General features: G+C 34.4%; 2 protein-coding genes across 2 annotated transcripts; both read left to right on the top strand.

The window, feature by feature from the left end:
* The first annotated feature begins 4,096 nt into the window (after positions 1 to 4,096).
* LOC127794633 (cysteine-rich receptor-like protein kinase 29) lies at positions 4,097 to 8,791 on the top strand. The gene is made up of 7 exons (XM_052325882.1): positions 4,097 to 4,904; positions 6,070 to 6,168; positions 6,407 to 6,729; positions 6,901 to 7,108; positions 7,862 to 8,090; positions 8,194 to 8,335; positions 8,456 to 8,791. Exons 1-7 carry the CDS (start codon positions 4,097 to 4,099, stop codon positions 8,789 to 8,791), a joined length of 2,145 nt encoding a protein of 714 aa, XP_052181842.1.
* A 2,731-nt stretch (positions 8,792 to 11,522) lies between these two features.
* On the top strand, positions 11,523 to 13,263 carry LOC127794635 (cysteine-rich repeat secretory protein 1-like). The gene is made up of 2 exons (XM_052325883.1): positions 11,523 to 12,029; positions 13,168 to 13,263. Exons 1-2 carry the CDS (start codon positions 11,523 to 11,525, stop codon positions 13,261 to 13,263), a joined length of 603 nt encoding a protein of 200 aa, XP_052181843.1.
* Positions 13,264 to 16,977: the final 3,714 nt, after the last annotated feature.

Genomic DNA, 16,977 nt, shown 5'->3' on the forward strand with positions numbered 1-16,977 from the left:
TAATTTAAAATAAATATGAGATTTGTTGGGATTTTATTTGAGGTGCGCCTACGTAGGATTTTAGATGGTTAAATTATTTATATTACATGGTTAGATTTAATTAATGCCAGCCAGGATTTTATTAATCGCTATTAAACGTTTTACTTCATAGCGGGAGTGCAAGAAATGCAAGAAACGACCGTATAAATGTAAGCTCCTAACATTCTCTTCGTGTTCTTCAATTCTCGTGAAAGACCCTGTGATTTCTCGTATTTTATCATCCCCCTTACTTTAATTCGGCGCCTAGTCTTATTTGTTGAATTATTGTTTATTTGTTTTAAGTTAAATTAAATTCGAGATTTCTAGAGTTTTATTTGTTGAGTGCCTACGGGGGTTTGTATCGCCCCCATTCTTTTCGGAATGATGCTAGACCCAGATTGGGGGACTAGGTTCTTAGACGTGTGAGTTTATTCACTATTTTTTTTGGATTTATTTATGGTCCGGTTAGAGCTATTGAGCAGTAGGGCAGGGGTCGGTTGTTGGTGACGTTGGAGTACACTATTGTACGGCCCTGAAGTGGACCGTCGAGTGGACACTCCTAGTCACTGACCGTTGACCGGTGCCGGACACTGCTGACTAGCTCTACCAGTATGTGATTTATTGCACGTTTAGATTTATTATATTACTGTTCATGATTTGATATGCACATGGGTTTGGGCTGCATGTTGGGATATTCATTTATTGAGTATGCTTGGACACGGACATTCTAGCTTGGTCAGGTTGCATCCAGCACGGGCATATGCATCGCGTGTGGTTTACTATGTGGGCGGAGCATGACCTGATGCCTGGATGTATGGGCACCGGTGTATCACGTTGATGCTCACTATACCATTACATTATTATGTGCATTGCATGGTTACCGGTAGTTATTAGTTCTCGGACAAGAGTACCATTCCGAGGGAGCCTATGGCTCGAGTGTTGGGAGTACCGACATGGACGGGTGACGAGAGTATCGTCCCGAGATGGCGCACACGGATTTGCTGGAGGTATTTGTTATCGTCTAGGGCAGCAACAAGTTGGTATGAGTTTTGGGTGCCAAGTGTCTTATGTGGGCCCCAAGGACCGGTATATGTTTTTATTATACTATACAATTGTGTTATAGCATCTCATGGCTTGTGTGTATTTGGGGGTTGGTGTTCTGGGAGAAGTTTATTGGCTTTGTGCAGCCTTCAGCCTTTCTTGTCTTATGCTTGCTGAGTCTTTTGACTCACCTTATTTTTCCATCATTCCAGGTAGTGGCAGCGTGGACCATGGCAAGGGAGTCAGTGCCTAGTGGCAGAGTCGGTATGGTGTACAGGCAGTCCTGTCATGTCCCTGTCAACTCTGATGGTTGAGTAGGATTTACTTTATTATTTTGTACTGTGCCAGGTCTTTCCTCGAGTCTCGTGTATGTCGGCACAGGAGTCTGTGTTTATTTATTTATCATGTGACTGCTGTGATAGTAGGGTACCCGTAGTGCATGCATGTGTTTAGCTTTGTTTCCACTATTCTTATTTTTGTGTATATATGCCAGGGTGATTTTTGGTCATGTGTCTCATTCTTTTTCCCTTCTGTAGACGCTCCCGTTCGGGTAGTCCGGGTGGTTGAGAAATTCGGGCGGGGTGCTTACAATATTTATTTTGAGTTTACATTTTTGCCCTTCAACTAATCTTTTGGTTTAAAAAATTTTGAAGGCTTAGGTTATTACAGTAATTTTACTTATAATTCCAATTCATCCTAAATATCTTCTTTCTCTCTTCTCACGTTGTTTAACCCTTTCTCCATTTCTATTTTTTCCTGTCTACTTTATTTCTTCTCTTTGTCTCCCAAATTTCTTTGGTATTTCATTTTTATCTCTTAAATTTTGTTAACAAATTAAGGAGTATTGAAAATAGGTTTTTAATTTTCTTAGTTTTAATGAATATTTTTCTTAATTACAGGTAAAATCCTCTTCTTACTTTTTATTTTTATTTTTGACATTTTGATGGTTTTAAAATAGATTAAAAGTGATTTAGCTTAGTTTCCTAATTTTAATTTGTTGATTAATGATGTGAATTGTAGATTAAAAATGATTTTGATTTCTACTTATCTTGGTCTCATGGCTCATAGTTTGTTTTTATAATTTATGTGTCTAGACAGATGAAATTTAAATCAATTAGTGGAGTTCAATTAAACAAATTGAACTATATCATTCAATTCTGAAGATGATCTATTAAAGTTGCCGCTTTTTGATTATTCACCTTCTGACTTTATTGAATTTGTTGTAAGTACATTATTTATGCTTTTGAAACTAAATAATTTTTTTGAGAAACATGTGTTCGAGTTTATGTAAAAGTACTATAATAATGTTTGATATAATATATTTTGATGTTATATTACAATATATTTTTTTTTTATCAATGTAGATAATTGTTATATAACTTTAAGTTTTGTTTTTTTTTTTTCATTATTGTTTGCCCTCGTTACTTAAATATCTTGGCTCTGCCTCTATGCTCACCCTTTTGAACTGTGCGTGATTTCATGTGTGGTATTGATTGGATAATGAAGTGCATGATGAGTCCAAAATTCAGACTTCAAGTGTGTAAGGTCCCTTCGAAGTTTAGGGGCACAAATAGTTAAAAGCCCCAAGTTCAAGGGCACAAATGTGTCTTATGCCGTAGGTAAATAAGAAAAAAATACTTTAATTTGATAGAAAATGTATCAAATAGTGTATTTCTCACATTAATTTGTTTTAATACTCCTTACCCAATCTAGAACAATATAAAAATAAAAAATGAGAGTGGATAGTTATGATCATTGGTGGTGTGAACAATCTAAATTGATAAATAAATCTAGAGTTATAATTAGACAAACTATTATTATGTTATATTTGTAAATTAAATTTATTATAATCTATTTTCTTTCCCAGAAGATAAAATATATAGTTTTTAATAAATTCTAATTTATATACTCCATCCATCATATGATAGGTTTAATTTGACTTTTGGTGAAAATAAATCTAATCTATCTATAGATCTGAATCTACTATTCATATAACACCCAATTTAGTTAATGTGTTTTCATAATTTAAAGAAATATTTTTTAAATTTTAAATTTTTTTAAAATTAAAAATTTTAAAAGAAATTATAACCATAGAAATAAAAATACCATTTATGATAGTAAATTTTATAAAAAGATAAATTCTTTTCTAAATGTATGGATAGGTACACAATACTACTAACCATTTCTATTACTATAGTTTCAGAAAAAAGATTTTTTAAAAAAAATTAAAATTAATAAAATTTTATTTATGTTCAATTATGTCATAAAAAATTAAATAATTTGATTATATTATTAATTAAAAAAATTATATTATAAACTTGAATATAAAAATTTAATCAATAATGTTGTATCTCAAAAAATAAGAAAAATAAATTTTTAATAATTTTTATTAATAAAAGACCTCTAAAATAATTATAAGCCCACTTAATCTTCAGTCAGCCCTGCGTATGTACAAATACATTTCTTTATAGGATGCCATGTTTACTATCCTAAACATATGTTTTTGTCTTTGGAACTCGTGTTGCTGCTCATAGAGCTTTCCAATTATCGAACGGGGGAGCACAAAAGTTTGTCCTGAAAAGGTATATTTTCTATAATTAATAGGTATATTCTCTATAATTAATAATTATGTAGGACTTCTTAGAGATGTCCGAACTTCGGTACATTCTAAGACAAAAATTACAATGCTCTGGAACACTCCAATTTGGCTCATTCTTAAGACGGCTAATTTACTTTCATTGTCTAGTAATTAGGTCATGTCATGTCAAGCATACAAAGCATTGACTATTGACTCCGTATTCCTAAGGTTATAATTCCATTGGTTAGTAGTGCAATACTCTGGAAAAGAAAGCATTGGTATCATCAAAGCAAGTTATTATATAATTAGCTGAAAGCCAGCATAAAATTTAGTCGGATCAAAATATGAATTCTAGACAAACTATTTATTGGGATGTAACTCACATAAAAGTCTAGAATTTATGTAGCCAACCCCACATAGTGGGATAACGGCTGGATATGTTGTTGTTTGCTGCTCTGAATGGAGTCTCATTGTTCAAGATTCTTGCTATTCTTTCTATTCAATTCTCTAATCAAGTCCTTCACCATCACCTCCGGTGATCCATCAGCCTTCATAAAATGTTATTGTTCAGAAGCTGGTAACTATACCATTGGTAGTCCTTTCAAGGAAAACCTCAATCTTGCGCTCTCCTACCTGCCATCAAACACCAGTTTAAATAATGGCTTTTACAATGTCTCAGTTGGCCAAACTTCTGATATAGTTTATGCAATCTCCTATTGCAGAGGAGATGTGTTATCGGATATCTGCAGGAGCTGTGTTTATGATTCTGTTCAAGAGATCTTCCACTGTTGTCCCAACCAGATGGAGGCTTTGGGATTTTATGATTACTGCATGTTAAGATACTCAAATCGCTACATATTTGGTGTCTTAGAGACTCAACCACGTTTTAATTGGAGCTCTGAAGTAATTGTCAACAGCACAAATCAGTTTGAACAGGAACTGGAAAGCTTGCTGAATCGTTTGGTTGCAGAAGCAGCATGGCAATCTCAAGGAAAGAAGTTTGCTGTCGGACAATTAGATATGACATATGCTCTTGTGCAGTGCAGTGAGGATTTATCATCACTAAATTGCAGCGTATGCTTGGACTCGGCAACTAATGATATCTTAAATTTGTATGGATGGGAGACAGGAGCACAAATTCACATGCCCAGCTGCAATATAAGGTTTGAGGTTTATAAATTCTACAATTCTACCCCAGGTGGACCAGCCATCCGACCTCCCAGCAATGCACCCCCGCCGCCTCCAACAAATTTTAATAACTCAACTGGTATGTTTTGTTTATGAAATACCTAGCTAGCTACCAAATGCATGTTGATTGGGACTTTTGATTGAACTTAGATCTCCTGATTCCAGTTTGCCTCAAATTATGCTTTTGTAAATCAAATGAAAAATTAAAAAACACACCTGCTAAAGATCACTGTCTTTCTAGCTCTAATTATACAGTTACTGTACTAGGATAGGGAACCTAATTATATAATCGATCAAAATGAAGTTAATTTTTGGCACACATCATATTAGTGCAAGAACATGACATGATGGAAAACAACATCATGTTAATTAAGTTTGAAATACTTCCCTTAAATGGGGAAAGAAAAAAAGACATATTTTCTTGTTGGAATTTTAGTAATTGATGGAAAGGTTTAAAGGAAAAGAAGTTGGATTGAAGTAGTTTAAGGTTTCAGAAATGAAAAATTAATTGTATTAATGGAAGTGATATTACAATGGTTGGGTTGAAGCCCTTGTCTCCAAAATTAGAAAGATGGTAGAGAATTTTGGTAGGAAGTTTTGGGAGGCGATTGGTTTGTAGTTTTTATTTTTATTTTCTGGCTTGCCTTATGTATGGCCCCCATGGTTGTTTCACCAATTTTCTTGAGAATTTTTCATTTTTCTTAGATAATAATTCTTAGTTAGTTTTAAATCTAGATATTTTCTTAGGTCTTTCTAAATTTCTACTTAAAGGAAAAACTAGTAGTTTCTAGACTTTTCTTTACTTTTGTATGGATATTTTCCTCCAAGTCTCTCTAGATTTCTCTCTTGAAATTATCTTCTCTTAATTTCTAGAATGTACATCAATTTTCAACATTTTAATTAGATGTTTTTTGGTTTAGTAAAATATAGTCATTAGACATTGGACTCCCATTAGCATGGACAATGTGCAAAGCACGATGCTTTTGTTTTGCAACAATAGATAAAATATTGGGCTAACTAATTTGAGCTTTTGTTCCTTTCATAGCAAGCAGCAGAATAGTTTCCAAGTCATTTGATATCAAGTATGAATACCACAAATGTGTTTCTCATGTTAGTTCACAGACTGTTTCTATTTTTATTTTCTGATGTTGGACATTGAAATGGTAAACTTCTAGGATATCCAATATCAAGCAACTTTCTTCATTTAGCTCTTAAATGTACTAAATGTTTCATGGTTGTTGCAGGAAAGGGGGGAAGCAAGATTTTGGTTAAGGTAGCTATTGGTGTTGGTGCTTGTGCTGGTGCTGGAGGTCTACTAGCAGTACTTATTCTTGTTCGGTCACGTATCCGACCTTGCATCAATAAGATGATGAAACCAATCCAACCTTGTATCAATAAGATGATGAAACCAAAAAAGAAAGCATTAAGTAAGTAAACTGACGTTTCTTCTTGTTTTCAGACAAAAAAAAAAAAAAAAAGAAAAAAAGAAAAAAAAGAAGAAGAAGAACCTTTATTTTATACAAAATATCCCAACAGAGATAACATCATTGTTTCCTTGTTTGTTCTTTTTTGCTAAAGCAGGAGACAATAGTATCGATCTAATTGCCCGAACCGAATATGGAAACATTAGTTCTCCATTCACAAATATTGAAAGTCCTGAAGCTAATGGGTCAGGTCGTGGTTCAGAAGCCCAGTTATATGATGATAATGCCATTATTGGTGCCGAGGCAAATCCACCTTCTGAGCCTGATGAAGTTGGTAAAGTTCTAGAAGCCCAGCCATCTGGAAATCATGTTATTGCTGGGGAAATTAAACGATTCCAACTTTCCAGTATTAAGGCTGCCACAAATGATTTTGCTCAGGCTAATGTTCTTGGTCGAGGTGCATATGGTGTTGTTTATAAGGTAATAGAACATCCTCGTAAAGCAAATAATGATATTTGGAAGCAACAAAATTATTGAAAGAAAATGTGAATTTCCAGCTAGCCTTTAATAATGTGTTTAAATTTAGAGTCCTCTTTGAGGTGGTTTTGACTTGTCTTGAATTAATGATTCTATCCAATACATCTTCTTCAGGCTACACTTCCAGATGGACAAGAAATTGCAGTGAAGCGGCTGAAGCTAAGTTCCTGCAATGATGATGAATTCAAAAATGAGTTGTCAGTACTGGCGAAGCTTGAGCACGAAAATCTGGTGAAATTTCTTGGTTTCTGCTTGGAAGGAACGGAAAAAATCCTTGTTTTTGAATTTGTGAAAAATGGAAGTTTAGATAAGTTCATATTCGGTAAGTTCTCGTTGCCTCTATTCGTGAATGAGGTTCATATTAAAGTTTTATATAGAAAATTTACATCCTTAAATGATAATTTAAGGCACATTGATAATTTTTTTGATTAATTCAAGAGTTATCTTAATTAGACATTGAAACGTGAATGAGTTGCTTAATTTGATTTTAGTAAAGTTGAAATCGGACTGCAAATGAAAAAAATTATATAAATGAGTGGTCAAATCACCACTTTAGGAACCTATTTAAGAATATAATTTCACTCTACTCTTTAAGAATTCATAAAAAAAAATATATATAAAAGAAATCTTAGAAAGAATACTTATTATTTTATTTAAATTGATAATAAAATTATTACATAATATCTTTATTTATATAAGTCTATTATAAATTAAAAAAAATTCTAATGAAAATAGAAATTCAACTTCAAATAATAATAAGAATCTGAAAAAAAAAAAAAAATTACCCCACATGGTTGCCCAGCGGTGGTTGGGGGAGATGGACTAGTTTGGGTATTCAAGTTCGAATCCTTCCCTAGTGTAATTGTTGGTGGATCAAATTCGGGTTAAACTTTTCGTCACAAAAAGGGACATCGTGGTTAGACGTTTGTAAAGGGATGTGATCCAAAAAATTTTAAAAAAATTAAGAATCCTAAAGAAAGAAAAATATAATATATTTTTTAAATAATTAAAAATTTTAAACCGTATCAATGTCGAATATGCATGATAACTTGTCTTGATTTGTTTGATCGTGTAGAGAGAGGACATCGACAGTGGGAGAGACTTCACAGTTTCATACTGGGAATCGTTGGAGGACTTCTTTATCTGCACAGGGATTTCGGAACTCGCATAATCCACCGCGACATAAAACCAGCCAACATACTTTTAAGTGAAAGTATGGAACCTAAAATTGCAGACTTTGGGATGGCTAAATTGTTCAGAGACGACCAAACTCATTGTGAATCAAGCAAAATTAAAGGAACATTGTGAGTATGAACCTTAAATCTCTTTCTGTTTAGGACCTTGATTCATTTAACTCTTTTTAAGTTAAAAAGTGATTTAATTAATGGGTGAAGTGAAACGATACAGTGGATATTTGGCTCCTGAATATGCCAATTGCCGGCGTTTCTCAGCACGGTCAGATGTATATAGTTTCGGTGTGCTGGTACTGGAAATTGTGAGCGGTCGAAGGAACAATTCTGCTGATCCTGGGGTTCACTTGCTTAGCTGCGTAAGTATTTTTTCTCATATACCAAAATTACACAAATTATCTTTTTTCCTCTCTCTCTCTCTCTCTCTCTCTCTCTATATATATATGTATAGTGACTTGACTTCTGCTAATTTCTCGTAGGCATGGATAAGTTTGATGAGGAATGACAGAGTTTCAGATCTCTACGATCCATCAATATTGGGAAGTAACCCATCAGGAGCTATTGATCAAATAAAGAGATGCATCCACATTGGGTTGTTGTGTGTTCAAGCAAATGAAGCTCTCAGACCAGAAATGGAGGAAATCGATACATGGCTCAAGGACTCCTCTATCCAACTACCACCACCTTTGAAGCCACCTTTTTTTGTGCCAAGTGATTCTGAGATGCAAATGTCTGTGCCAATTGTTGGTTCATCCACATCGTCGTCAACATCGGGCTATCAATCACTACCCAGCCATACCTCTGGTAGTAGCTAGTTAAGTATATTTGTATTTATATATATATATATATACGTATATGCCTAATGTGTATGCATGCATGACGGTTGCTGAGACCCAGCAAGTAGTTAATTCATAGTTGTTTCGATACAATTCTTGCATTGTTGAAGATGTTTGGAAAAGCTAGCTAAGATATATGCAATTTCAATTTGAGACATATTTTCAGTAGTTAATCCGTTCGTATAATCTCGCTGTGTGTTTATTTCTTGTGTTACGTGCTATATATTTTTTATTATAATTTTGAAATAAAAGTAATGTGATTATTTGTAATACATTTATTCTCACTTTCGCAATTTTGTTCGAAAAACTAGAGTCACTCACTTTACTCCAATATGCAGTAGACCGTTTCTTTTGCATAACAATTTTGTCACTGGCTGACTTTAGAAGGTTGGTCTAGTTTGTTCCTTCACTTATTTATATTTTTAATTTTTAAGGAGGTAAATAAGCTTTCAATACCTTTCCAGTAAGGTGTGAAATCATTCCATACATGCACGTACAAACAATGATATTGGTTTTGGATTGAGAGGCAGAAAACACAAAAAAAAAAAAAAAAGTCAAAAAACTCCCTTGTTTGTGAAAACCAAAGTGTGTTCGATGATTTTGCAATCGGTTTCCCTGTTCGGCCTTGCAGTTTGGAAACAATATCACTGTCTTTATTGTTTGTTGTTCTTGATCTGGAGAAACTATGAAATATATAGGAGGAATGTTGGAAGAAAAACATGCAAAATCAATAACTTATAAGAATGTTTGAGTATTTTGTTCTCTTTCTTGTGTGAATCAGTAGAAGTTAAATGAGTAAATAGAGAATAATATGAAATATGTGCAGCAATCACTTAATCACAAGAATATTAAAATTTCGCGTGAAAACTTCTACTATCAAACAAATAATGAGAATATATCAAAGTCTTCTCTAATTGTCAATAACTAGAGGCATATAACAATATATCTTCACGAATAATTACTTTTAAAAACTAAATAACTGCAACCAGAAATAAGAAAGATCTTACTAAGTAGAAACTTGAAAACTGTTGCAAAAACCTATTAACAGAGAACTATAAAACTGTTTTTCACTGTTTAGATTGTAGACCCATGTGTTGTGAACACGTTGATCAAATTTTAGCGAAATGGGACCATAGATCGAACACCAAACTGCCTCCTGATCAAAATTAGATAAAATTAGACTGCAACAACAACTACTGCAAAAACCTGTAAACGAAGAGTTCCAAAATTGATCTCCACCGATCATATTGAAAATCCGTGCGTCATGAAAATGCTGACAGAATTTCAGAAAATCAGACCACAGATTTTACCCCAAACAGCCTCTTGATCAAAACTGGACAGCACCTCTTATATTCAATTTTTTGCACTTTTCTTCTCTCCTTTTTCTTCTTGTACGGCTGCAACTTAGAGGGGTTTAAAGCCCTTTTATATTTTATACTTTATACTTTTAGGATAAAAATACCCCTAGTCTTCCACATATAAACCCTAAACTCATATGGGCTTTAAAATAATGGGCATCTTCAGAAAGGAGGAAAACTAGCCCAACAAAGAATTCATTGAGGCTTCAGAAAGAAGGAGGGAACATGGAGAGCCTCGTTAAAGATATATGCATCCATTACTGTTGATTTATCAATAACTACAACCCAATATCATGATCTCAACTTAACAAGATAACACATTTCTTTTAATATCCACACCTTAATCTTATATTGATCACAAATTCATTTCTATTCTAGCCAACCACAAGGATCATAAGCAACACAACAAACAATCAACTATCATTTTTGCACTCTACCGGAAAACGGGACCCCTAAGCAATGCTGGAAAATGTCTTTGTCAGAATTTAGGGGTTGACCAAGAAACCCACCCACTAAGAGAATATGTTATTGCAGAATAGGTAATGATAAGAACAAGTGATAAGTAGATATTTGATAATTGATACCTGTTAGTATTCAAGGCCATTGATACTCTGTATTATGCAAAAAGTGTGACATAAATGGTGTATTGGACAATATAAAGGGTATATTATACATATGAAATGTCTCTACATGCATGGTAGTATATAATAAACTTTTTGTGTAAAATGTACTTATTCTAGGTATATATTACACCATTTGCATTGTACATGATATTTGTATCCATACCCGTAAGTACCATAGAATATCCCCTGGTGGAGTTAACTAAAACACCATTTTTTTAATAGGAAACAAAGTAACATTAGTAGCAGATAGATTAAAACTAAACTTTGTTTTGAGATAAATTAACGAAGCCCATGCAAAAACAAACAGTGCAAAGTTTGAGAAATAAGACAACTCTCTGATGCATTCTTAACTTAAGACGGCTAATTTACTTAATCTAGTGATTTGGCCACATCAGAACAATGAAACATCGACAAATTGACTATTGCAATGTTCTAGAAAACAAATGGTTGGTATCAACGAAGCAAGGTATTAAATATATAGGATCGATTATAAGGTCTATTGTGACAATAATATAATCCATAAGCCTAGATTTATTGCCTGGTAACTCGAACATTGGCTCGAGGCATTTTCAGGCAGGCGGTTATCAGGATGTAGTCAAGGAAGTAGGCTTAGAACCTGATATTTCCTTCATTCTTCCTCTATGTTGTTTACGAAGTCGGCATTAGCCCCGTTGTTGGAGGAAGAAGCCTTAAGACAAGCACACAACCTTAGTTTTCTCATCATTTTCTATGGGGTTTAATTCTGGAAACAGATTATTGCTATTACTTCTATCCATTTCTCTAACAATCTCCTTCACCATCACCTCCGGTGATCGACGATACTTCATAAGAAACTTTTGTTCGGAAAGTGGGAACTATACCCTTGACAGTCCATTCAGGAAAAACCTCAAGCTTGCCCTCTCCAACCTCCCATCAAACACCAGTTCCAACTACGGCTACTACAATGTCTCAGTTGGCCAGGCGTCTGATAAAGTCTATGCAATCTCTTATTGTAGAGGAGATGTATCCCCGGATACCTGCAAGAGCTGTGTTGATGACTCTATTCAAGAGATCTTCCAGTGCTGTCCCAATCAGATCGAGGCCCTTGGATTCTACGACTATTGCTTGCTACGGTACTCAAATCGCAGCATGTTTGGCCTCCTGGAGACTCTGCCGAGTTTTAATTGGACCTCAAAGATAGTTGTCAACATCACGTATCAGTTTAAACAAGAACCAGAGAATTTGTTGAATCTTTTGGTGACACAAGCAGCCTGGCAATCTCCCAAACATAATTTACGAAAATTTTAAAATTAAAATTAATAAAATGTTATTTATGTTCAATTATGTCATAAAAATGATTAAGTAATTTAGTTATATTGTCAATTATTTTTTTTTTATAAAAATTTGAATCCAAAAATTTAATTAATGATTTTTTATCTCAAAAAATAAAAAAAATCATTTTTGAATAATATTTATTATTTATCTATATTAATAGAGAAACTCTAAAATAATTATCACTTACGGCTTACCTAATCTTCAGCTGGCCCTGCGTATGTACAGATACATTTCCTTATTGGACGCCATGTTTACTATCCTAAACATATTTTTTTGTCTTTGAACTTGTGTCGCTATGCTCATAGATGCTTTCCAATTATTGAATGGGGGAGCACAAAAGTTTGTCCTCAAAAGGTATATTTTTTATAATTAATAGGTATATAATATTCTCTATAATTAATAATTATACAGGACTTTTTAGAGATGGTTTCTGTTTGGAAGGAACAGAAAAAATCCTTGTCTTTGAATTTGAGAAATGGAAGTTTAGATAAGTTCATATTTGGTAAGTTCTCGTTGCCTCTATTCGTGAATGAGATTCATATTAAAGTTTTATATAGAAAATTTACATCCTTAGATGATAATTTAAGGCAAGTTGATAATTTTTTATGATTAATTCAAGAGTTATCTTAGATATTGAAACATGAATGAATTGCTTAATCTAATTTTATCAAAGTTGAAACCCCACTGCGAATGTAAAAAATTGTGTAAATGAGTGATCAAATCACCATCGTGGTAAGCCATTTAAGGATACAATTTCACTCTACTCTTTAAGAATCCAGAAAAAAGAATATATAAAAGAAATCTTTTTATAAAGAATACTTATTATTTTATTTAAATTGATAATAAAACTATTACATAACATCTCTATTTATATAAGTCAGTTATAAATTAAAAAAATTCTAATGAAAATAGAAATTCAACTTCAAGTAATAATAAGAATCTAAAAAAAAAGAATCCTAAAGAAAAAAAATATAATATATTTTTTAAACAATTAAAAATTTTAAACCGTATCAGTCTCGAAGATGCATGATAATTTGTCTTAATTTGTTTGATCATGTAGAGAGAGGACATCGACAGTGGGAGAAACTTCACAGTTTCATACTGGGAATCGTTGGAGGACTTCTTTATCTGCACAGGGATTTCGGAACTTGCATAATCAACCTCGACATAAAACCGGCCAACATACTTTTAAGTGAAAGTATGAAACCTAAAATTGCAGACTTTGGGATGGCTAAATTGTCCAGAGACGACCAAACTCATTGTGAATCAAGCAAAATTAAAGGAACATTGTGAGTATGAACCTTAAATCTCTTTCTGTTTAGGACCTTGATTCATTTAACTCTTTTAAGTTAAAAAGTGATTTAATTAATGGGTGAAGTGAAACGATACAATAGATATTTGGCCCAACCACATGGGAAGAGTAATCTCCCTAAAGGCAATATCATCACACCAACACATTCACATAACATAGTCCTAGCTTAAGAGGGGTAAAGTCAATGCATCTTCCCGACACCTCGGGAACAATCGTTAATTATTACTTTCGGCACAGGAGGGTTAACATCAACGCAGAAACTCGGCTAATCATAATTATGTCAAGAATTAAGTTCCAATTGAAAAGCATTTCAGAAACATTACCCATTCCCAACTTATATCTCACATGAACAACCGATTGTCCTAGTGTAACTTCTCTAGTCATATGGTCCGGCACGGAAATCTAGGCGACTATCCCGACATGCACACCAGCACAAGATACCCCTATACGTTATTCTGGCACACCCTTGAGGCATTATGACTACACTATCTAGACAACATGCTAGACTGATATCCCATATGAACAACACAAAACGCATGACAATGCCATATGTCACGACTCAATGCATCATATAAACATATTTTATGAACACCATTTATTGCATAAAATACAATGCACATGTACAAAACGTTTTGAGACGAACCTTCCACATGAAACCAATCGTCATCGGTTACCGTTTGCATGCAACAAAACTATTTTCCATGAAATCATAACACGTTTATATAGAAAAAATATCAATTTTTTAGGGTAGGAACACTCACTTTGAACGTATTTAGATTGCCTTGATTCTCATGCACGATCTCAATTTGCGTGCCAAACCTCAAACACTTATACTTATACTCAACCTCGAGCCACAACACTCCCTAAACATCATATTTATTTAAGAGAACATCAAAATCCATTTTTTCTTAATTTTTCACAATTTATTTTATTTTTTTCTTATTTTTTACCTCGATAATTCAAAAATAATTATCTCCTCAAGTATTTTTTCAAATTTCTCAACACAATAATTTCTAAAATAATTTTAAAAAATATTAAAATTAATTTCAGAAAATTCCCTTGGCCCATGCACCTTCACGCGCCCAACGTGTGTCTACGAGTAAAGGGTGGTGTATGCAATTCACGTGTCGATCTTCTTTCTCACTTCCAATCATCAGTAGCTGCTTCGATGCCTAATCTGATCACACTCCCTTGAAGCTCTTTCTCAGTCGATCCTAATGGCATGCTTGGTTACTCAAAACATCATCTGAAAAAGCCTCAAAAGGCCAGTTGCAGGTCTGACCCCAACGTCCACATCGCATTTTCCAGCCAAGCTTCGAACCAGCTTTAAACCTACTCCAAAATGCACCAAAATCTCCAAAATTCCTCCTTTTGATGCAAGGATCAAAAGCCCTTTAACCACTTATTCAAAAAACTCAAAAACATGGCCAATTTGTGTGCTAAGTTTTGGCCAAAACCCTTGCTATTTATAGGCGAAATACGACCATTCTTCAACCAATCAGAGCCCAAGGCTTGGACCCCAAGCTTCCCTCGTCGAATACGACATTCCCCAGCCCTCCCTTGACCGTCCTATAGCCGAAAATGGCCGCAAGAAAGTTGGTTGACGATTTTGCAGGTTTCACACATATTTTTACTTTATTACACTTTGACCTCCTTGATTCTTTCAAATGCTATTTTGACCATTTTCCATAAAATTCTTGATTTTTCCAATACTACCATTAAAGCCCACAAGTTTTGTACTTTTGATTTGATCCTTGAAATTTTTGAAAAACTATCTTTTTGACCTCCCTCAGGCAAAATTGGCAAATTACACTTAAGCCCGATTAATTAATTTGACCCTAAGTCCTTTCATTTCAACCCGATATCACTTAAGGGCGTTGTTCCACATATAAAATATAGGTTCTTAGGACACTCAGTTGAGTTTTCGGAAGTTTCCTACGTCGATTCAGTTTCTCAGCCTGATCCACAACTGTATCGAAAACTGTTCCCGATCTAATTTCTTTTGACACTTAAAATCATGCCTCGAATCACTTGTCAATACTATATTATTTTTTCTTAAATATCTAGGGTTCAGGACATTCCTTAAGGTCGATTCGGTCATTTAGAACTGTGATAATATATCCTATAGTGATATTCTTCCAAAAATTTTACTTATACCCTTTGTAAAATTTTATTTATAACCTCAAGAATTTTTCGAGTATTAGAGTATCTGTGCCAATTATTGGTTCATCCACATTGTCGTCAACATCAGGCTATCAATCACTACCCAGTCGTACCTCTGGTAGTAGCTAGTGAAGTATATTTGTATATACACACACATATATGCATAATGTATACGGTTGCTGAGACCCAGAAATTAAGTAGTTAATTCATAGTTGTTTTGATACAACTCTTGCATTGTTCAAGATGCTTCGGAAAAGCTAGTTAAGATTTATACAATTTCAATTTGAGACATATTTTCAGTAGTTAATCCGTTCGTATAATCTCACTGTGTATTTATTTTTTGTGTTACGAGCTATATATTTTTATATATAATTTTGATATAAAAGTAATGTGAGTATTTGTAATCCATTTATTCTCACTTTTGCGATTTTGTTTGAAAACCTAGATCGAGTCACTCACTTCATTTACTCCTCCAATATGCAGTAGAGTGTTTCTTTTTCATAACAATTTTGTCACAGGCTGATTTTAGAAGGTACGTTGCTCTAGTTCGTTCCTTCACTTATTTATTTTTTTAATTTTTGAGGAGGAGAATAAGCTCTCAATACCTTCCCAGTAAGGCGTGAAATCTGTTGGAAGAGTTTGATGAGCCCCAAACAAAACTCAAAGTAAATTCACTCAAATAGGATTGGAATTTAAGGGAAGAAAATTGTTTACTCAACTTCTTTTCTATGGATCATGAAACTACAGATGAGCAACCCTTTTCATGCCACATTTGGTACATAATAATTAATTGCTAATACATGAAGTTGTATAAAATTTAAGGATAATGCTATTTGTACAGTAACACTTTAACATGTGGGTTTACAGAATGATAATATCACGATAAATTGAGGACTTCTCGCGATAAATTTACGATATTATCTTTTCTTCTCTCCTCTCTCCCCTTCAACACTACCTCTGACAACCTTCATCTCGTCGCTGCCTCTGCCCTGCCGCCTGTTGCTGCCTCACCCTCATCGCTAGCCACCGCTACTGTCTCACACTCACTGCCCGACGCCCGTTGCTGCCTCACCTGGCCGACGACCACCGCCTCTCCTATCGCCTGCTTTATCGCTACCGCCCCGCCTCTCGCCCGTCCGACCGTTGCCGCCTTGCCTCTCGCCTAGCTAATCGCTGCCTCGCCTCTTGCGGCGGCAGTTGGCCAAGCGAGAGGCAAGGCAGGGACCGATGGCGAGCGACGAGAGGCGAGGGTGAGGCAAGCGTTGGCGAGCAGTGCTAAAGAGGAAGAATATGAGAGAAAGGAGAAGAGATGAGGGGGGAGAGAGATGATAGAAAGGGGTAAAATGGTCATTGAGATATTGTCATAATTTACGAAAATTTATGAAATTAAAATTA

This window comes from Diospyros lotus, chromosome 2 (assembly GCF_014633365.1).
Source record: "Diospyros lotus cultivar Yz01 chromosome 2, ASM1463336v1, whole genome shotgun sequence".
In the NCBI taxonomy this organism is placed as follows: Eukaryota; Viridiplantae; Streptophyta; class Magnoliopsida; order Ericales; family Ebenaceae; genus Diospyros; species Diospyros lotus.